Source organism: Phyllobates terribilis, unplaced genomic scaffold (assembly GCF_046119375.1).
Source record: "Phyllobates terribilis strain yellow unplaced genomic scaffold, ASM4611937v1 Scaffold_211__1_contigs__length_3443825, whole genome shotgun sequence".
Lineage (NCBI taxonomy): Eukaryota > Metazoa > Chordata > Amphibia > Anura > Dendrobatidae > Phyllobates > Phyllobates terribilis.
Window position 1 is genome coordinate 2,830,239 of NW_027362971.1, and position 22,925 is coordinate 2,853,163.

The 22,925-nt window shown below is 48.8% G+C and overlaps 1 protein-coding gene across 2 annotated transcripts in view; it reads left to right on the plus strand.

The window, feature by feature from the left end:
• Positions 1 to 22,925, plus strand: part of PC (pyruvate carboxylase) — a 416,466-nt gene that overhangs the window by 86,099 nt on the left and 307,442 nt on the right. For both annotated transcript variants that reach the window (XM_073665354.1, XM_073665355.1), the window contains exons 2-4: positions 4,760 to 4,898; positions 10,354 to 10,538; positions 16,034 to 16,199. In XM_073665354.1, the coding sequence (XP_073521455.1) occupies positions 4,760 to 4,898; positions 10,354 to 10,538; positions 16,034 to 16,199 (490 nt within the window). The remainder of the gene's footprint in view (positions 1 to 4,759; positions 4,899 to 10,353; positions 10,539 to 16,033; positions 16,200 to 22,925) is intronic.

A 22,925-nucleotide genomic window follows, 5' to 3' on the forward strand; every position in this document is an offset into this window, starting at 1 on the left:
CGTTGTGCCAAATCCTGAACCGACACCATGATGGAAACTGGAGGTCTTTCCTTAGAGATATTTTTGGGCTGGACTTACTGTTATGATCTGCTACAAGCACTAAGGAAAGAAAGGAGATCTGTCCCTACAATAGAACTAAGCTAGATCCCTACGATGTAACGGGGAACCTGATCCTGCGATCAGACCCGCTAAAGTCCTCGGCTAGTCTGTACGAAGACCTATAGATGCAAGGGAGGGATCCCTACAAGAACTAGGGACTGGGATAAAGTTGGACACCTCCTAGCAGAAATTGTAGCAGTAAAAGACAAACACACAACATAGAACATAAAGGTCCGAAGACCTAGCTAAACTGACAGAGAAAGGTAACTAAGCACCAGGCTAGCTTAAGAGTAGAAATTACAATGAAGTCCAGCAAGGCCAGGAGGGCGGAGCACGATTAAATAGTCAAAAAAGGTCATGTGACCAGCAAGATTGAAAAAACCTAACAGGAGAGTTCTAACAGAAGTGCTGTTTGAGAAACTCAACATAAATTATGGAGTTCATCTTTACCCCTTCAGGGATCCTAAAAGGGCCGACAATCTCTCTCCCCATGTTTCCAGCCCAAAACATTACTCCACCTCCTCCTTGTTAGCGCCGTAGCCGTGTTTGCATGGGGTGTTCATCAACCAGCCATCCTCCACTCCATCCATCTGGACCATCGAAATCATTTCATGCATGATAATGCCCCGTCTCATGCTGCACATAACACATCTGCATCTCTGGCTGCTATGGGCATAAAAGGGGACAAACTTATGGTGTGGCACCCATGCTCCCCTGACCTCAACCCCATTGAGAACCTCTGGAGCATCATCAAAAGGATTGTCTATGATGGCGGGAGGCAGTTCACATCTAAGCAACAGCTCTGGGAGGGTATTCTGTTCTCATGCAAAACAATTGAAGCAGAAACCATCCAAAACCTGACAAATTCAATGGACGAGAGAGTTCAGAAGCTCCTTTCGAACAAGGGGTCCTATGTGCTAATGTAACATCACCTAGAATAAAGTTTTGAGTTGAAAACTGTTTGATTTCAGTTTGTAATAACCTGCTAATGCTTATAATTTAAAAAATGACCATTTTTTGTTCTTTATTAAAATGAAAAGGTTGAAAACTCTGCTGTGCATAATAATTTGGAACATGCATTTTGAGTGCAGTTTGAGTTTTTTATTTTTTTAAAAATATACTTTTATCATCGGCAGTTTGTACAAAAACCTTTCAATTGTACTCTAATAGTTATTTGACTGGAAAATTACAATGACTGCAATTCATATAGGTAATTTGGGAAAATCTGAGAAAATATTATTTGCATAATAATTTGGAACACAGTGTAATAGAAGACAGAGAAATAGTAACAATTAGTAAGACTTTATATAGTGCCAACATATACCACAGTGTCTTACAACAAGGGAACTTACAATCTAAATGGGATGGGACATACTACCAATTTCAACCTGCGATCGCATATACAGGGCACAGCCATACGGCTCCTGGACTGGAGCCCTGAGAACCATCTCCTACTTCTCGGCATCCACATCTCTCCTTCCATTACTTGTCTGTGGTATTTATTAGTTTAAGATGTTTATTTAAAAAAATGCTAAAAAAAATTCAGATTTTCGCACCATTTTTTTTAGTAATTTTTTGGTGTCAGGGACCGTTGGTGGCGACACCGGGGGCATCACATAATATCCCACCGCTGCCACTAATTTGTCAGGGACCGTTGGCGACAAAACGGGGGAGATCACACATTATCCCACCGCTGCCGTCACTCTATCAGGATTGAGCAGGGATTCGCACACACACGATTCTGATTACTCACTACGTAGCTATCAGCAAGCGAGCAGAAAGCGTATGGCGTACACACCTCCGGATTCCAACACTTGGAATATGTTTATACGCCCCCGTACGGTTACTGCCAGTGTCACGATAGCCCAATTATTATTATTGGCTGCCACCACTGAAATATAATACAGGCCAGGTCAGATGCCTGCGTTCTGGTAGCGTATGGCTTTGGGGAAGGGAACGATTACAGAGCAAAAGAAACGGAACTATTAAATTTTATATTTAATCCAAAAGGGAGGCACTGTTTAGGAAAAATATACAAACATTTTACAAATGGACATTTACAGTACAGAGTATTCAGTTACACAAATAAGACAGGATTAAAGAAGAAACAGTATAAAGTTCACAGAGACGACTCTGTATAGCTGGAGGGGAGCTCTCCTATGTCAGTTCAGCGAACGTGACCCCTTGCTTATGAAACATATACTCCCGGCAATGAGCACTAACTTCCCCTTCGGCTATGTCTTTTATGCTGAAGGGAGAGACCTGGCCACACCCCCCGGTGACGACCTCACATGGGCTGGGCTCCAGCCTTCATATTTTTATTAGAATATCTGGTTTCTGCGATAATTTCTTGCTGGTTGATCGCAGAAGCCCGAAAGTGATACCATATTTTCCATTATGAATTTACCTTTCTGTAGAGACTACACATGGCGTAGCTGCGGTCTGTCATTCAGGTACTTTTGTGCCACAGCTCCCCGGAGGGGAATACAGCTACAGAAAAAGATGCGTATTGTTCCTTAGCTGACCCTGCCACTAACAATATGGGTCCCATTATTATCGGATGTTTGGAACTTCAAATATTCCATATTTCATGTCGGTGCCGAAAATTTTGGCGTTGCAGCCGGGAATTGTCCTGGTTATTGTGAGTAGTGTTTGAACTTAATGAGCTGCGTCCTCCTCACCCAGGTGTAGATTTATCACAAGCCTGTGTCACTGGAAACCACACTCGCATGCTAATTGGGTTTGCCATCTCCTTGGGCTAGCAGCTGCCTTTTAGCCACTTCTCATGTGTGTGCTAATTTGCATACAGACAGCTCTTTAGAGCGTTAGCTTTTCTCCTGTGAAAAATACTATAGGGCAGGGGGGGTGAAGAGGGTCTTGGGGAGAACGACACGTTCTTAATATTTTCTTAATATGTATGACAGGGTAGAAGGAAGATTTTCAATATTTCCATGACAGTACGAAAAAATCTCTCTCACTTTTAGGCTTCATTCTTCTACCTATAACGTACTGGCGTGTAGACATGGATTTCTGTGTAGTAAAAAATGACCATTTAGATCTTTTGGTGGAGAAAATTCCCTGATATAAAATAGCGCAGCCTGTGGCTCACTGATAGTGTTTCTGCCCTCTGAGCTACAGGACGCAAGAGAAGGTGAATATCGGTAGTGAATTAGATGCCCTCGGCAATGACGGTGAACGGGGCCGTCTCTGGGAGCCTGGTCGAGCTGAAGGTGGTTCTCAGGGCTCCTGTCCAGTGGCCACAGATTACAAATGTGATCAATAGACCAGGATCCTGTGAATCATTTTGCACCAACTCTCGTGAGATCCCCTTTGATTGGCTGCAGTTAGTAAATTCCTATTTTTTTTTCCTACACCTGCGAGAGCAGGCAGATACATAACCACCTTTGCACACACTCATGCGTGGCATTAGCATTGATCTGCGCTAGCTTGTTCTTTACTTACACTATGCAATGACAGTGCACTCAGTTGCCGGCTCATCACTTCTGATCAGAGCCAATGAGAGAGTGCACTGTCACTGTACACTGAAAAGAACAGTTCATAGTGACAAGATCCTAATGGTACTGGTCTGTGCTAGCTCTTTTTTTTTTTTACTTACACTGTGCAATGACAGTGCACTCAGTTTCCGGCTCATCACTGTTGATCAGTGCTGATGAGAGAGTGCACTGTCACTGTGCACTGAAAAGAACAGTTCACAAAGACAAAATCCTAATGGTACTGGTCTATGCTAGCTTTCTTTACTTACACTATGCAATGACAGTGAACTCAGTTGCCAGCTCATCACTTCTGATCAGAGCCAATGAGAGAGTACACTGTCACTGTGCACTGAAAAGAACAGTTCATATTGACAAGATCCTAATGGCACTGGTCTGTGCTAGCTCTTTCTTTACTTCCACTATGCAATGACAAGTGCGCTCAGCTGCCGGCTCATCACTTTTGATGAGAGCTGATGAGAGAGTGCACTGTCACTGTGCTCTGAAAAGAACAGCTCACAGAGATAAGATCCTAATGACCACCCATCAGAATTGACAGTCCTACGTTACTCTGCAGCATATGGGGGTCTGCTCTTACAGAGAAAGTAAATTTTTAGGGCAGAGACGCTGCACCTGTCGTTCCTGGGCACCTTCACCTTTTCCTAAGTACACCCTGTTACTGTTGCTCCCTTCATTGCATTTGACAGTCTCCATCCCTGCCGCAGTAATGATATCCAGCACTGCTGACTTATCCCTGGGTCCAGTCCCTATCACACAAGCAATCGCAGTCTTATCCCGGAGCGATCGGCGCGTCTGAGCGCAAAGCCGCCTTTTATATAGTCTACGTCAGAGACACGTCCCTATCGTTGAGTCCCTCTGGACCAATCAGAATGTGGTCTCCACAAAAATGGCGGCCCCCGGCCCAGTGACGCGGACATCCCTCTTTTATGAGAAAATAACAATTCTTTCCCCTGCCGCCGGCTTCATTCATGTGAGAAGCAGCAATATAGTAGAGCAGGGAGCCGGCACTCTCCCAGCTGACGCCAGCAGACTCGTCTCTCCCAGCGTGTGCCTGGCATCTATCAGCGACCGATCACGACCGAATTGTGTGACGAGCAGAGCGATCAGTTGTGTGTTGCATTGTGTGACCGGTGTTGTCTCCTCTCCAGATGCTGCAGCTGCGGTGTGTGAAGGGAGGACTGCGCCTCCTCGCTGTCAGACGTGTCTCTGTTCTGCAGGCAGCCTTCCAGAGCGGCGGCCAGCATGTGGAGTACAAGCCTATCAAGAAAGTGCTGGTGGCCAACCGAGGTAAGAGCGCCCCCAGCCTGACTGAGGAACTTGTCATTACTGCACTCACACAGGGCTGCACTAGAGAACGGGGTGTGTGTGATTGGGGGCTGCACTAGTGATGGGGGGCGTGTGATGGGGGGGCTGCACTAGTGATGGGGGTGTGTGTGATGGGGGGGCTGCACTAGTGATGGGGGGGTGTGTGATGGGGGGGCTGCACTAGTGATGGGGGGCGTGTGATGGGGGGGCTGCACTAGTGATGGGGGGCGTGTGATGGGGGGGCTGCACTAGTGATCGGGGGGCTGCACTAGTGATGGGGGGGCGTGTGATCGGGGGCTGCACTAGTGATGGGGGGGCGTGTGATCGGGGGCTGCACTAGTGATGGGGGGGCGTGTGATCGGGGGCTGCACTAGTGATGGGGGGCGTGTGATCGGGGGCTGCACTAGTGATGGGGGGGCGTGTGATCGGGGGCTGCACTAGTGATGGGGGGGCGTGTGATCGGGGGCTGCACTAGTGATGGGGGGCGTGTGATCGGGGGCTGCACTAGTGATGGGGGGGCGTGTGATCGGGGGCTGCACTAGTGATGGGGGGGCGTGTGATCGGGGGCTGCACTAGTGATGGGGGGGCGTGTGATCGGGGGCTGCACTAGTGATGGGGGGGCGTGTGATCGGGGGCTGCACTAGTGATGGGGGGGCGTGTGATCGGGGGCTGCACTAGTGATGGGGGGGCGTGTGATCGGGGGCTGCACTAGTGATGGGGGGGCGTGTGATGGGGGGCTGCACTAGTGATGGGGGGGCGTGTGATGGGGGGCTGCACTAGTGATGGGGGGCGTGTGATGGGGGGGCTGCACTAGTGATGGGGGGGTGTGTGATGGGGGGGCTGCACTAGTGATGGGGGCGTGTGATGGGGGGGCTGCACTAGTGATCGGGGGGCTGCACTAGTGATCGGGGGCTGCACTAGTGATGGGGGGGCGTGTGATCGGGGGCTGCACTAGTGATGGGGGGGCGTGTGATCGGGGGCTGCACTAGTGATGGGGGGGCGTGTGATCGGGGGCTGCACTAGTGATGGGGGGGCGTGTGATCGGGGGCTGCACTAGTGATGGGGGGGGCGTGTGATCGGGGGCTGCACTAGTGATGGGGGGGGCGTGTGATCGGGGGCTGCACTAGTGATGGGGGGGCGTGTGATCGGGGGCTGCACTAGTGATGGGGGGGCGTGTGATCGGGGGGGGCGTGTGATGGGGGGGCGTGTGATCGGGGGCTGCACTAGTGATGGGGGGGCGTGTGATCGGGGGCTGCACTAGTGATGGGGGGGCGTGTGATCGGGGGCTGCACTAGTGATGGGGGGGCGTGTGATCGGGGGGCTGCACTAGTGATGGGGGGGCGTGTGATCGGGGGCTGCACTAGTGATGGGGGGGGGCGTGTGATCGGGGGCTGCACTAGTGATGGGGGGGCGTGTGATCGGGGGCTGCACTAGTGATGGGGGGGCGTGTGATGGGGGGGGCGTGTGATGGGGGGCGTGTGATCGGGGGCTGCACTAGTGATGTGGGGGCGTGTGATCGGGGGGCGTGTGATCGGGGGCTGCACTAGTGATGGGGGGGCGTGTGATCGGGGGCTGCACTAGTGATGGGGGGGCGTGTGATCGGGGGCTGCACCAGCGATGGGGGAGGGGGGGGCGTGTGATCGGGGCTGCACCAGCGATGGGGGGGGGGGGGCGTGTGATCGGGGCTGCACCAGCGATGGGGGAGGGGGGGGCGTGTGATCGGGGCTGCACCAGCGATGGGGGGGGGGGGCGTGTGATCGGGGCTGCACCAGCGATGGGGGAGGGGGGGGGCGTGTGATCGGGGCTGCACCAGCGATGGGGGAGGGGGGGGCGTGTGATCGGGGCTGCACCAGCGATGGGGGAGGGGGCGTGTGATCGGGGCTGCACCAGCGATGGGGGGGGGCGTGTGATCGGGGCTGCACCAGCGATGGGGGGGGGGGGCGTGTGATCGGGGCTGCACCAGCGATGGGGGGGGGGGCGTGTGATCGGGGCTGCACCAGCGATGGGGGGGGGGGGCGTGTGATCGGGGCTGCACCAGCGATGGGGGAGGGGGGGGGCGTGTGATCGGGGCTGCAACAGCAATGGGGGAGGGGGGGGGGCGTGTGATCGGGGCTGCACCAGCGATGGGGGAGGGGGGGGGCGTGTGATCGGGGCTGCACCAGCGATGGGGGAGGGGGGGCGTGTGATCGGGGCTGCACCAGCGATGGGGGAGGGGGCGTGTGATCGGGACTGCACCAGTGGTGGGGGAGATGTGATCGTCCCTCTTTGATCACCACCAGAGCTGCAGGTAGTTCAGGCTCTGTGCTGTATATACAATATATACATGTGCTGCTCTATCACTGGTCAGCTGCTCCTGGCCTGGGATGGACCCTCCTCCCCCACCCCCTTATAGTGAGCAGCGCTCTCCTCTGTCTGTGCCGGCTGCCATGTGCTCGGAGCGTCTTCTAACAGGTGTTTGGCTCTGTTCTCCCTGATGTCAGGAGGTCTCTGGCTGCAGAGAAGATCTTAATATCTTTATCTCCTGCACTATTATTCCCAGTAAATTGAACGGACCCCTGACTGATCCCGTCATAAGTCATTGGGACCTATCACTGAAAACGACCCATCATGGTATCAGTGTGAATAGGTTTATTCTAATCCACAGCACATGTCAGCGTCTGGGGCTGTCAGAGTTTGTGCGGCCAGTGATCGCTCTATGCCTCTGCTACATCGCAGCATAGTGCAGGTGTAAAGATCTGAGGTTGTGGGTTGTAAATAATCACCTAGGCAGGTTAACAATGCAACAATATTTTATTGATCACAGCCATGGGAATAAAGCAATTCCAGGTAAATGGCCAAAATACAGTTCTCTCAGTCCTCAAGTTCCCAATCTGGGTTCAGTAGTTCCACTGGCTTTGTATCAGGCCATACTCGCTGTCTCCCAACTTTTGATTGGCCCACAGATTTCGTATCTCCAGCCAGTATAGTCAGTAGCCACAGTCCATGATCCTCTAGACGGCAGATAAAACGATGAAAGCACAGGTATCCAGTAGCAGCAGTCCTTTTAAGAAAGTTTAAATCCAAATGACATAATCCATAATGGTAACATGTCTCTCCTTTCTTCCACTGGGATCAGTCCCCTCCCAGGTCAGAAGTGATCATCCTTCCCCTTAAACATTCACTGTTTGCTAAAACAATGAAGAATATTCTAGAAGCCTTTATCTGAGACTGCATGTAAGACCCCCTGTGGTGACGGCTCCACTGTGTCTACAATCTACACACACAATGAGATTATTGGCTGTTGGAACAATGGTTAGATACTCCTGAGATACAGATTAGTGGAATGCTGGACATTTTACAAGTGAATCTAGTGCACATACTGACAAGTAAGCAGAACTATATAAACCATAAAAGGGGAAATCACTAATAAAACACAATAATAATATTGACAAAAATGGTGGTCTGTTGCTGGAAAAGTATCATAGTCTTTAGTAAGTGGGCAGCTCCTCACAGCAGGTGATTGTGACCCCATGTATTTGGCATTATTCTGAGTTCTGCCATCTTTGCATCTGCGCATTGGCTGAAGTCGTCGGGCAGCCCCAGCTGATGACATGGCGGGTGCCCATAGTTGCCCAGATGCACGTGCGATTGGCAGGTATTGTGCGCCCGTCCGGCCCTAATACACACACACACATGGTCAAAATTGTTGGTACCCCTCCCTCATTTAATGAAAGAAAAACCCACAATGGTCACAGAAATAACTTGAAACTGACAAAAGTAATAATAAATTAAAAATCTATGATGATGAACAAATGAAAGTCAGACATTGCTTTTCATCCCTGCTTCCACAGAATTTAAAAAATAAATAAATAAATTAAACTCATGAAATAGGCCTGGACAGAAATGATGGTACCCCTGAAAATAATGTGACAAAAGGGACATGTTAAATCAAGTTGTGTCTACAATCTTGTAATCAGTCAGTGGGCCTGTATATAGGGCTACAGATGCTCACTGTGCTGTTTGGCGACATGGTGTGTACCACACTGAACATGGACCAGAGGAAGCAAAGGAAAGCGTTGTCTCAGGAGATTAGAAAGAAAATTATAGCCAAGCGTGTTAAATGTAAAGGATATAAGACCATCTCCAAGCTGCTTGATGTTCCTGTGACTAGAGTTGCACATATTATTCAGAAATTTAAGATCCATGGGACTGTAGCCAACTTTCCTGGACTTGGCCGCAGGAGGAAAATTGATGACAAATCAAAGAGATGGATAATATGAATGGTAACAAAAGAGCCCAGGAAAACTTCTAAAGAGATTAAAGGTGAATTTCAAGCTCAAGGAACATCAGTGTCAGATCGCACCATCCGTCGTTGTTTGATCCAAAGTGGACTTCATGGGAGACTACCAAGGAGAACACAATTGTTGACAAGCCACAAAGCTTCTGGGAGAATGTCCTATGGACAGATGAGACAAAAATGGAAGTTTTTGGCAAGGTACATCAGCTCTATGTTCACAGACGGAAAAATGAAGCATATCAAGAAAAGAACACTGTCCCTACTGTGAAACATGGTGGAGGCTCTGTTATGTTCTGGCGCTGCTTTGCTGCGTCTGGCACAGGGTGTCTTGAATCTGTGCAGGGTACAATGAAATCTCAAGACTATCAAGGGATTCTAGAGAGAAATGTGCTGCCCAGTGTCAAAAAGCTTGGTCTCAGTCACAGGTCATGGGTCTTGCAGCACGATAATGACCCAAAACACACAGCTAAAAACACCCAAGAATGGCTACGAGGAAAACATTGGACTATTCTGAAGTGGCCTTCTATGAGCCCTGACCTAAATCCTATTGAGCATCTTTGGAAAGATCTGAAACATGCCGTCTGGAAAAGACAACCTTCAAACACGAGACAGCCAGAGCAGTTTGCTCATGAGGAGTGGGCCAAAATACCTGACGAGAGGTGCAGAAGTCTCATTGACAGTTACAGAAATCGTTTGATTGCCTCAAAAGGTTGTTCAACAAAATACTAAGTTAAGAACCATCATTTCTGTCCAGGCCGATTTCATGAGTTTAATTTTTAAAAAATTCTGTGGAAGCAGAAAAGCAATGACTGACTTTCATTTGTTCATTTTCAAAGATTTTTAATTTATTACTTTTGTCAGATTCAAGTTATTTCTGTGACCATTGTGGGTTTCTCTTTCATTAAACGAGGGGTACCAACAATTTTTGACCACGTGTGTACCTGCTGATGGTGCACGCCTCCTGGCAGCCATGTGCTGATGCAAAGGAGATAGCGGCGCGCCGTGCTCTGCTTTCTCCAACAGACGCGTAGATTCCAAAAACCTACAGTTTGCATGAAAACTTCCCCCCGATGCAGATCTGGAATCGCACTCCTGTCCTATAACCTCCACCATACACGAGCGCTGGCATCTCTGACTTCTCCCTCTTGTTTTCCTGTGCAGGAGAGATCGCCACCAGAGTCTTCCGGGCATGCACAGAGCTGGGCATCAGGACGGTGGCGGTGTATTCAGAGCAGGACACCGGGCAGATGCACAGACAGAAGGCTGATGAGGCCTACATCATAGGGAAGGGATTGCCCCCGGTCCAGGCTTACCTCCACATTCCTGACATAATAAAGGTGGCCAAGGTAAGTGTCACCTTCCGTGTACATGGGGACATGGAGTTCAGAAAGTTCTGTAGCACTTAACAATAACGTATTGTCCGACTTTATGTGATCCTGGCACTTGTCCGTGTCTGCAGTCTCCTACATGGACAGCTGGTGATAGCTTTCAATAGGGCAGGCTGGTAGTGTATGCTAGAGCTGTATGTATCTGTACCGGAAGTGGGGGGGGGGGGTGGGTCTCTGTATCTGTACCGGAAGTCGGGGGGGGGGGGTCTCTGTATCTGGGGGGGGCTCTGTATCTGTGGGGAGGGGGTGGAGGAGTCTCTGTATCTGTAGAGGAAGTGGGGGGGGGGGGTCTCTGTATCTGTAGAGGAAGTGGGGGGGGGGGTCTCTGTATCTGTAGAGGAAGTGGGGGGGGGGGGGGTCTCTGTATCTGTACCGGAAGTCGTGGGGGTGGGGTGGGTCTCTGTATCTGTAGAGGAAGTGGGGGGGCGGTGGGTCTCTGTATCTGTAGAGGAAGTGGGGGGGGTGGGGTGGGTCTCTGTATCTGTAGAGGAAGTGGGGGGGTGGGGTGGGTCTCTGTATCTGTAGAGGAAGTGGGGGTGGGGTGGGTCTCTGTATCTGTAGAGGAAGTCGGGGGTGGGGGGGGTCTCTGTATCTGTGGGGGGTGGGTGGTCTCTATCTGTAGAGGAAGTGGGGGGGGTGGTCTCTGTATCTGTAGAGGAAGTGGGGGGGGGGGGGGGGTATCTGTATCTGTAGAGGAAGTGTGTGGGGGGGGGGGGGTCTCTGTATCTGTACCGGAAGTCGTGGGGGTGGGGTGGGTCTCTGTATCTGTGGGGGGTGGGTGGTCTCTGTATCTGTAGAGGAAGTGGGGGGGGGGGGTCTCTGTATCTGTAGAGGAAGTGGGGGGGGGGGTCTCTGTATCTGTAGAGGAAGTGGGGGGGTGGGGTGGGTCTCTGTATCTGTAGAGGAAGTGGGGGGGTGGGGTGGGTCTCTGTATCTGTAGAGGAAGTGGGGGGGTGGGGTGGGTCTCTGTATCTGTAGAGGAAGTGGGGGGGTGGGGTGGGTCTCTGTATCTGTAGAGGAAGTGGGGGTGGGGTGGGTCTCTGTATCTGTAGAGGAAGTCGGGGGTGGGGGGGGTCTCTGTATCTGTGGGGGGTGGGTGGTCTCTGTATCTGTAGAGGAAGTGGGGGGGGTGGTCTCTGTATCTGTAGAGGAAGTGGGGGGGTGGGGTGGGTCTCTGTATCTGTAGAGGAAGTGGGGGGGTGGGGTGGGTCTCTGTATCTGTAGAGGAAGTGGGGGGGGTGGGGTGGGTCTCTGTATCTGTAGAGGAAGTGGGGGTGGGGTGGGTCTCTGTATCTGTAGAGGAAGTCGGGGGTGGGGGGGGTCTCTGTATCTGTGGGGGGTGGGTGGTCTCTGTATCTGTAGAGGAAGTGGGGGGGGTGGTCTCTGTATCTGTAGAGGAAGTGGGGGGGGGGGTCTCTGTATCTGTAGAGGAAGTGTGTGGGGGGGGGGGGTCTCTGTATCTGTACCGGAAGTCGTGGGGGTGGGGTGGGTCTCTGTATCTGTAGAGGAAGTCAGGGGTGGGGGGGGTCTCTGTATCTGTGGGGGGGGTCTCTGTATCTGTGGGGGGTGGGTGGGGGGGGTCTCTGTATCTGTACCGGAAGTCGTGGGGGTGGGGTGGGTCTCTGTATCTGTAGAGGAAGTGGGGGGGCGGTGCGTCTCTGTATCTGTGGGGGTGGGGTGGGTCTCTGTATCTGTGGGGGTGGGATGGGTCTCTGTATCTGTAGAGGAAGTGGGGGTGGGGTGGGTCTCTGTATCTGTAGAGGAAGTGGGGGTGGGTCTCTGTATCTGTAGAGGAAGTGGGGGGGCGGTGGGTCTCTGTATCTGTAGAGGAAGTGGGGGGGTGGGGTGGGTCTCTGTATCTGTAGAGGAAGTGTGGGGGTGGGGTGGGTCTCTGTATCTGTAGAGGAAGTGGGGGGTGGGTGGTCTCTGTATCTGTAGAGGAAGTGGGGGGGGTGGTCTCTGTATCTGTAGAGGAAGTGGGGGGGGGTCTCTGTATCTGTAGAGGAAGTGTGTGGGGGGGGGTCTCTGTATCTGTACCGGAAGTCGTGGGGGTGGGGTGGGTCTCTGTATCTGTGGGGGTGGGGTGGGTCTCTGTATCTGTGGGGGGGGTCTCTGTATCTGTGGGGGGTGGGTGGGGGGGGTCTCTGTATCTGTACCGGAAGTCGTGGGGGTGGGGTGGGTCTCTGTATCTGTAGAGGAAGTGGGGGGGCGGTGCGTCTCTGTATCTGTGGGGGTGGGGTGGGTCTCTGTATCTGTGGGGGTGGGATGGGTCTCTGTATCTGTAGAGGAAGTGGGGGTGGGGTGGGTCTCTGTATCTGTAGAGGAAGTGGGGGTGGGGTGGGTCTCTGTATCTGTAGAGGAAGTGGGGGTGGGGTGGGTCTCTGTATCTGTAGAGGAAGTGGGGGTGGGGTGGGTCTCTGTATCTGTAGAGGAAGTGGGGGTGGGGTGGGTCTCTGTATCTGTAGAGGAAGTGGGGGGGGGGTGGGTCTCTGTATCTGTACCCGAAGTCGGGGGGGGGTGGGTCTCTGTATCTGTAGAGGAAGTGGGGGTGGGGTGGGTCTCTGTATCTGTGGGGGTGGGGTGGGTCTCTGTATCTGTGGGGGTGGGGGTGGTCTCTGTATCTGTGGGGGTGGGGGGGGTCTCTGTATCTGTGGGGGTGGGGGGGTCTCTATCTGTAGAGGAAGTGGGGGTGGGGTGGGTCTCTGTATCTGTAGAGGAAGTGTGGGGGGGGTCTCTGTAGAGGAAGTGGGGGGGCGGTGCGTCTCTGTATCTGTGGGGGTGGGGTGGGTCTCTGTATCTGTAGAGGAAGTGGGGGTGGGGTGGGTCTCTGTATCTGTAGAGGAAGTGGGGGTGGGTCTCTGTATCTGTAGAGGAAGTGGGGGGTTGGGTGGGTCTCTGTATCTGTACCGGAAGTCGTGGGGGGGGGGGGTCTCTGTATCTGTACCGGAAGTCGGGGGGGGGGGTGTCTCTGTATCTATAGAGGAAGTGGGGGGCTTAGTTCTCTGTATGTGTAGAGGAAGAGGCGGACCTTTTAGTAGAGAGATGAATTGGGGCGGGGGGGTATTTTTGTCTCTCCATGTAGAGAGAGACATTTTTACTTTTTTGATGACCAAACTTCACACCAGCTTAACAGAGAAACTGGCTTTCAGCTCAGGGCAGGCTAACCAATTGTCAAGGGAAACTGCAATGCATGCTGGGAAGTTAAAGAAAATGATGTTCCTGCAACTATAGTGCTGGCAAAATGCTGATGAAGAAGAGCCATTCACCCAGAAACACTTGTATGGTGACTTGCCAAGCAGGAGAATTGGGACAGTTCCTGGACATCTTAAACCGGTTGGGGCTGAGGATCCTGCTTTTCTACAGGTTTTGTGTGGAAGGACAGGTTCTAAGTAATATTTATTCTGACTTCCTTGTAATTGTCCTTCAAGATAAATGACCCACCTGTAAAAATTCCTCCTAATCCAGTGACGACCATTCCTGGATGCGACTTGAGGCTTTCAGAATTTCTTGATCCAAGATTTTATCTGAAGGAAGCTTTCGGCTTTTCCACATGTCATGCGCCCTACTTGCCTCCAGATCTCTGTTTTAGCCAGTTGAGTTCTCCTTACACGTCTCCTTTAAATAGATGACATCCATGGTGTCACCTTCAGCTGCTCATGGTTTATGTACAGATCCATGTGATCACATTATTTATTTTTTTCCCTCGAATGATCCACGTCGCATCTTCACCTGGGATGTGATTAATGGAGACATATCCCTTCGTTCCTCTCAGTGATCCTCTTTCTGCTCCTCCATCATCCTGGACATGTATCCTACAAGGGAAGGTTTGATCACCCATCTGCCACGTCCTATATATTCCCCATGGCCAGACAGTCCCATCTATTTTACTAGGGTAATAGGGAGATCCTCACATTTATTTTTTTTTTTGTCCCCGCTAACTTCAATGTAGATTTGCAGCACATTTCACCCCAATGTCTCTCAAAGAGGAAAAAAAATCTCTGCAAAATCTGCAGGGCAGGTAATTTTATGGAACAGATTTTTTTTTTTCCTAGGGGTTGTCCACAATTTTGATATTGATTTCCTATCCTTTTAAATAGGTCTTGAGTATCTGATGGGTGGATGTTTATTTCCTACCGGTCTGACATTGAGGACCTGTTCTAAGAATTGTTCATCGATAGTTTGCAGCCTGATCCAAATTTCAGATAATTCTCTTTATGGGACTGTCTCTCTCAGTAATAAAGGCTGGATGTGAGGTCTGTGTATGTCCGGGGTGCAGCTGTTTTTCATTTGTTTTAATGTGTCGGCACAGCTTCAGAACAGCACTTATTTCCTCTCCATGTGCTTTTGCTTTTTGTCTACAGTCTTCTTTTTTCTATTCCCTCCAAGATACTTTTCCCCCATCTCCACTACAGATCTATGTACAATCCTGTCTGCTATTTCTAAGGCCCCATACACATTAGGCTAAAGTTGAACCACAGTTTAATCATCTGTATGTGGGCTCCTGACTCTCCACTGACATCTGAATTTCAACAGCTGATCCTCCTGTTTTCTGGGAGAAAAGTTGCCGCCAGAGGAGTTTGGCAGCGGCTCTATCACAAAGAACATAGGATCTCTTGGTCTAGTTGAGTGCTCCATATATGAGGGAGTCGGAGTAGAAAGCTTTCTTTTGAATGATCGTTCATATGATAGTTATCTTGTGTGTATGGGATCTTTAACACTGGAAGGCGAGAACGAAGAAAACCAGATTTTGTAACATTTTTGCAGATGACTCAGCTAGGTAAAGGACCTGCAAACGCAGCAACAGCAAAATGGTAGAAAATTTTTAACAAAAATTATTTAGAAAAGTTGCTTAACTTTTTGCTTTTTATAAAATAAGTGCAAAGTTGTTCCCAACTTTTATTACAGAAAGCCGCCTCTTAATGTTCTCTTACCGCATTTATATGAAATCCTGTATTACCTGATGGATTGGTACGGAGTTGACCCAGCATCCAATGATACAGAAGCCAGAAAATATCAGCGGCTACCAGGGCAGAAAATCGTTTCATGGCTTTATTAAAATTAATATATAGAAATTTTTTTTTGCCCACATATATAATGCAGGGAATGTCCCGAGTCCTATTATGTTCAATTAGCGGCTTATGCTGCTGTGTTTGCAGGAGACTTGCCGTATTAAGATGAAGAGCCGCGTGTCTTCAGCTAATCCTCGGGTTTCTGCTGTTAATTAGGATTCTTCTTGTACTTGTGTGTTCTAGAGTAATTCCTCCATCCTTCTTCCTCTGTTATTTCCCATTTATTCATTATGGCCTGATCCATGTTCATTTCCTAGCGGTCACGTACTTCCCAAAGTCTATGGTGGTCCTGGCGACCCCCATTGTGCACACTTTGCCTCATTTCACGTTACTTGGAGGTTATTTTATTATAGCACTTTTAAATTCTTCTTTTTTTTTCCCTAGGAGAATGAAGTGGATGCAGTCCACCCCGGCTATGGCTTTTTGTCGGAGCGTGCGGATTTCGCCCAGGCCTGCACCGACGCTGGTGTACGATTCATTGGCCCCACTCCTGAGGTGGTGCGTAAGATGGGAGACAAAGTGGAGGCCCGTGCTATTGCCATCAGTGCTGGTGAGTACAATCTAAGACAGGACGTGCATTTACTGTTAACGGCTATGGGCCTCTTTGGTATGGAAAAAATGACTTGACGTGTTGATGGTCACCTTTTAGTTAATAAAAGTTTCAGTCTGCAATCTTCATTCCGTTATTCATTCTCTGATATGCAGTTTACAGCCTGATCTAAGTTTCAGATTTTTCTTTTGCGCGAGTGACTCTCACTGTAATACAGGCTGGATTTGAGATTTTTTGTGAATCCAGGGGGCTGCAGTCTTCAGTTGCTTTAATGTAGCAGCACAGCTCCAAAATTGCAATGTTCTTGTTGGAAGAATGTCTCTCCCATTAATATAGTCGTATCCACAATGCTGCTTTTTGCTCATGTATCAGCACAGCTTCTATCCTGCACTTATTTCCTCTCCATGTGCTTCCCTCCCCTGTCTGTAGTCTGTTTTTTTTTCCGCCCTCCATAGAACCTTAGATACTTTCCCTATAATGTCCTTTTAATTGTTTAACAATAACCCTTATACTATTGTTTATTATTCTTAGAATCTAGAGATTCTTTGCCTGTCTATTGAATATGTAAGACTGGTCACACAAACTGAATCCAAAAGGGTCTTTAGCCAAAGTCTTAGGACTTTTTGACCTGTTTAGTATTTATTTAGCCATTGACATTAGTAAGGGAAGGTGTATAAGGCCATACTTTTGAAGGAGATGAACTGTGCGCTTGTATGCGCTTCGCCTCCGCTGTTCGAAGCTGAGCATAATGCCTTAATGAGCACCATGTGGAAAAACTGCAGGTGATGGACTTAATTTTATTAACTGATTGTTCTAAACACCTAGCTAATGATATGTAACATAGTTCAGCTTCCCACCTCATTACCCCCAGAAGAAGCCGTGGGGCGAAACAACCCTATTTTATAAAGGAATATCTAACTGTAAAAAAACACTTAGTGGAGAAGATTTATTATGCTAATTGTGGTAGAATTCTGCCAAAAGAAACGGTCTTTCACGACTTGCACCATATTTGGATTAGACACTTTCTGCGTTTTATCTGACAAGGAGGTGTAGCATTTATAGAAACACCTCATTACCCCAGAGAAGCTGTGGGGCGAAACAACCCTATTTTCATATAGTGATATCTAACTGTAAAAAACAGTTAGTGGAGAAGGTTTTATTATGATAATTGGTAGAATTCTGCCAAAAGAAATGGCCTTTAGAGACTTGCTCCATATTTATGTGTTTGTAGACATATTTTGTATTTTATCTGACAAGGAGGTGTGACGTTTGTAGAAATGGGGTGTGGCTTTACAGGAAAGGTGCAGGTTTAAATGCGGCATGATGTGCCAATTTGTTGGTGCCCAAAGTAAGCTGACTAATAGGTGGTGTAAACTTTTGACTAGACAGACTAAAGGTGCGCCAGTTTTATTATACAGCCCTGTCCACACTGGCGTCATGACTGTTGTCCATAATGGAAGCCTTGGCACATTTTGGCTCACCGTGTGATACATTGCACATTGCAGCCTCTTCTTAAGATGAATGGATGTAACGCAATCCCAAATAATGGCACGTGGTCTGTGCCCTACGTTTCGCAGTGCGATCCCTCTCTTTGCTGTCTGGAGTCTTGACCTTGTATGTCTGGAGACATGAGAGGCGAGGAGGGAATGATTTGCACTTAATGAGTTTTTCTTTTCTATTCCTTACTTGAAGATTACTTGCATTGAGCTTTCCGCGATCTCCGGGCCACTAATTGTAGTATTTGCATGAAGATCGTTACTAAATGCCGCACTAAAATCAATATAAATATACATGAATTGGTCGGATCTGTTTAAGTGTCGGCATCATGTTTAATGATCCTATGAAACGGGAGGTCAGATAAAGCTTAAAGAACAATTATGGCTGTCAAGTTTGTTGGTGGGGCATCCGTCAGCCAAATGTGACCCCATAAAATGTGTCCTTTAATGCTTGATGGATCCGAGTTCTAACAACTTGAAGATGCCGGAGATTAAACTTCAGAATTTAGGATGTAGAGAGGCGAAGAACTGTACCCGCAGCTTGTGTAAATGTATAATCCCATTTGTACTTCTAAAGCCCCCCATACACATATGATACTGTTTATGGAGGCCTTCTGACTCTCCCACTGATGGTGGGAGACAGATTTCTGACAGCCAGTCCTTTTTGCTCTCTGCCAGATAGCTGATGCCAGACTCTCTCTCGAAGTGAACACTAGTAGGGATCATTGCACTCGTAGAAATTCGTGTTCTCGTACCCAACCCAAATGTAGTCCAAAGTTTGGTTTGGGAACCAGAACTATACCCAAACTTAAACCAGAACCCGAAAATCCTCGCTGGCGCCCCCCTCTCTGCCTCGCTGGCGCCCTCCCGTCTGCCTCGCTGGCGCCCTCCCGTCTGCCTCGCTGGCGCCCTCCCGTCTGCCTCGCTGGCGCCCTCCCGTCTGCCTCGCCTTCCCCTAGAACTCCGAACTTGTAAGTTTGGGTTTGCTCATCTCTAAACACGAGTGCTTGAGCACGCTCGCGCTACTGTGTAGAGTTTCACGAGTAAAATTGGGAGAGGTGCGAGGGTGACCGTTCCATAAACTGTTCTGATTATTTAGCCCATATCCACTTGAGCAGAAACTGAACTCCAGTACCCAGGAACGGCCACTACACGGTGTACAGTGCCACTCTGGTCCAGTTCCATATAATAATTATTGTGTCGCTTGCTTGCTAGCTCTGCTTCCGTTTGTCTCGCTCCCCTTTCTGTGTGTCTCTCGCTTGCTAGCTCTCCTTCCCTGTTTGTCTCGCTCCCGCCTCTGTGTCGCTTGCTTGCTAGCTCTGCTTCCGTTTGTCTCGCTCCCCTTTCTGTGTGTCGCTCACTTGCTAGCTCTCCTTCCCTGTTTGTCTTGCTCCCCCTCCCCCTGTGTCGCTCGTTTGCTAGCTCTCCTTCCCTTTTTGTCTCGCTCCCCTTTCTGTGTGTCACTAGCTTGCTAGCTCTCCTTCCCTGTTTGTCTCACTCCCCTTTTCTGTGTTGCTTGCTTGCTAGCTCTCCTTCCCTGTTTGTCTCGCTCCCCTTTCTGTGTGTCACTCGCTTGCTAGCTCTCCTTCCCTGTTTGTCTCACTCCCCTTTTCTGTGTTGCTTGCTTGCTAGCTCTCCTTCCCTTTTTGTCTCGCTCCCCTTTCTGTGTGTCACTCGCTTGCTAGCTCTCCTTCCCTGTTTGTCTCACTCCCCTTTTCTGTGTTGCTTGCTTGCTAGCTCTCCTTCCCTGTTTGTCTCGCTCCCCTTTCTGTGTGTCGCTCACTTGCTAGTTCTCCTTCCCTGTTTGTCTCGCGCCCCCCCCCTGTGTCAGTCGTTTGCTAGCTCTCCTTCCCTGTTTGTCTTGCTCCCGCCTCTGTGTGTCGCTCGCTTGCTAGTTCTCCTTCCCTGTTTGTGTCTCTCTGTTGCTCTTACTGTAATGTGAGACAACTGGGATCATAAGAAATTAGGAGATTAAAGAAGCACTTTTTATCCTCTTAATACATTGCAGTCATCATATCATATAGCACTGTGTACTTACTATTGCTCATTCTGCCTTTCTACCCAGATGATTCTGGATGGACCTTGCTTCATTAACGAATTTAGCGCGTCTCCACCATGCTGCACCTTTTTGGCTAAAACTTCTATTTGGTCAGTTTTCTTTGCCTCTACTGCAGTTGTGAAGGTGACGGCTGCCCTGTACTTGGCTGTTTTATAGCAGAGAGCCTGTTATATTGTCCTTACAGCTTTCTGTCTTGACTCTGGTGTTCAATTCCCCCCCCCCACAAACGCCGATTATTCCATCCCATACATGTGACAGTGCGCTCCCTCTGCGGAGATTCACGACATTAAGTGAACAGTTTTATTACGAAATATGTTCTCAAAAGTAATGCAAGCTGACTGCCTTCATCTGTAAACCGCATGAGTGATGTCCACTTAGGGGGATTTATGGGAGGAAGCAAACATTATTACCTTTGCCGGTACTTGACTTCGGAAGTAAATAAGTAAATTGTCTGATAAACTCTTTGTTTTCCTTTTCTTTTTTTTTCTTTTCATTCTGTATATGTTGAAATTCTTGTTGCCAGATATTGCACTTTGTTATTAATGGGGGGACTAGTTGGGGGGAATCTTCATGGAATGGGTTTCCATGGCCGAGCAGTTTCATGCCGCCTTACATCACCAAGCACAATGTCGGATGGAGTGGTGTAAGGCCGCCACCACTGGACTCTGGAGGAGACGTGTTCTGTGCAGTGACGGATCACACTTCTCTATCTGGCATCTGATAGATGAGTGTAGGTTTGGTGATTCCAGGAGAAAGTTACCCCCTGACTACATTGTGCCCGCTGTACAGTTTGGTGGAGGAGGATAATACTATGGGCTTGTTTCTCAGGGTTTGGCCTCGACCTCTTAGTTCCAGTGAAGGAAATCTTAGTTCTTCAGCACAAGACATTGAAGACAATTGTTGCTTCCAGCTTTGTGGTAACAGATTGGAGAAGGCCCTCTTCTGTTCCCCATGACTGTGCCCAGTGCACAAGGTCCATATAGACATGGAGGGGGAAGAACATGACCAACCAGAGCCCGAAACTCAACCCCATCCAAGACCGGACAGCGTGATCCCGGCCTCTCCCCAATATCAGGTTCTGACCTCACATATGCTCTTCTGGATGAAGGGCCAAAAATTCCCACCGACACCTCCAAAATCTTATAGAAAACCTTCCCAGAACAGCGGGAGCTGATACAGTGCATTGTGAAAGTATTTGGCCCCCTTGAACTTTTCTACCTTTTGCCACATTTCTGGCTTCCAACATAAAGATATAAAATTCTAATTTTTTGGGGAAGAATCAACAACAAGTGAGACACAATCGTGAAGTGGAATAAAATTTATTGGATATTTTAAACTTTTTAAAAAAATTAAAAACTGAAAAGTGGGGCGTGCAATATTATTCGGTCCCCTTGAGTTAATACTATGTAGCGCCACCTTTTGCTGTGATTACAGCTGCAAGTCGCTTGGGGTTTGTCTCTATCAGTTTTGCACATCGAGAGGCTGAAATTCTTGCCCATTCTTCCTTGCAAAACAGCTCGAGCTCATTGAGGTTGGATGGAGGGCGTTTGTGAACAGCAGTTTTCAGCTCTTTCCACAGATTCTCGATTGGATTCAGGTCTGGACTTTGACTTTGCCATTCTAAAACCTGGATATGCTTATTTTTGAACCATTCCATTGTAGATTTTGCTTTATGTTTGGGATCATTGTCTTGTTGGAAGATAAATCTCCGTCCCAGTCTCAGGTCTTTTTCAGACTCCAACATGTTTTCTTCCAGAATGGTCCTGTATTTAGCTCCGTCCATCTTCCCATCAATTTTAACCATCTACCCTGTCCCTGCTGAAGAAAAGCAGGCCCAAACCATGATGCTGCCACCACCTTGTTTGACAGTGGGGATGGTGTTTTGAGGGTGATGAGCTGTGTTGCTTTTATGCCAAACATATTGTTTTGCATTGTGGCCAAAAAGTTCGATTTTGGTTTCATCTGACCAGAGCACCTTATTCCACATCTTTGGCGTGTCTCCCAGGTGGCTTGTGGCAAACTTCAAATGAGACTTTTTATGGATATCTTTGAGAAATGGCTTTCTTCTTGCCACTCTTCCACAGAGGCCAGATTTGTGCAGTGTATGACTGATTGTTGTCCTATGGACAGACTCACCCACCTCAGCTGTAGATCTCTGCAGTTCATCCAGAGTGATCATGGGCCTTTTGGCTGCATCTCTGATCAGTCTTCTCCTTGTTCGAGAGGAAAGTTTAGAGGGACGGCCGGGTATTGGTAGTTTTGCAGTGGTCTGATACTCCTTCCATTTCAATATGATCGCTTGCACAGTGCTCCTTGAGATGTTTAAAACTTGGGAAATCTTTTTGTATCCAAATCCGGCTTTAAACTTCGCCACAACAGTATCTCGGACCTGCTTGGTGTGTTCCTTGGTCTTCATGATGCTCTCTGCACTTGAAACCGAACCCTGAGACTATCACAGAGCAGGTGCATTCAGGGGTGGATTAAGAGTAGCAAGGGCCCCGGGCAGTTTAGAAGGCGCCCCCCCCCCCCCCACACCTGATTTATCATGTGACATGTCACATGATCCCCTGTGATAGATCATGTGATTGTTCACGGGAAATTAATTTGGCACAATATTAATTGTGCTGCCCCATCTGAGAGCAGCACAATATTGGGGCAGATACCCTGATTCCAGCGATGTGTCACTTTTTCAGCTGCTTGTTGTCATTTTGAGAAAATCACCATTTCATCTGCTGCAGATCTAGCAGCTCTCTGAATGCTGCGCTCTGTATAGCCCCACCCACACCACTGATTGGCAGCTTTCTGCCCATGCTCAGTGTACACAGAAATCTACTGATCAGTGATGGGGGTGGGGTCCTACAGAACTTACTAGTCAATTACCTTCTGACAAATCAATGATTTTATCAAAACAACACTAAGCAGCCCAGTAAGTGACACATTACTGGAATCAGTGCCTCTAACCCTACATTATGCTGCTCTCAGATTAGGTGGCAAAAACCTGATGACAGATTCCCTTTAAAGGAGCTGTAAACACAAAAAAGTTTTGTATTAAAAAAAAATACAAGCCATTTGTGAAATTAACTTTTTTTCATTGTTAATTCACATTAGACTGTATCTTCAACACTTTTGTCAGCAGGTCTTATTACAGACTCTGAATAGGGCAGCTCTCTC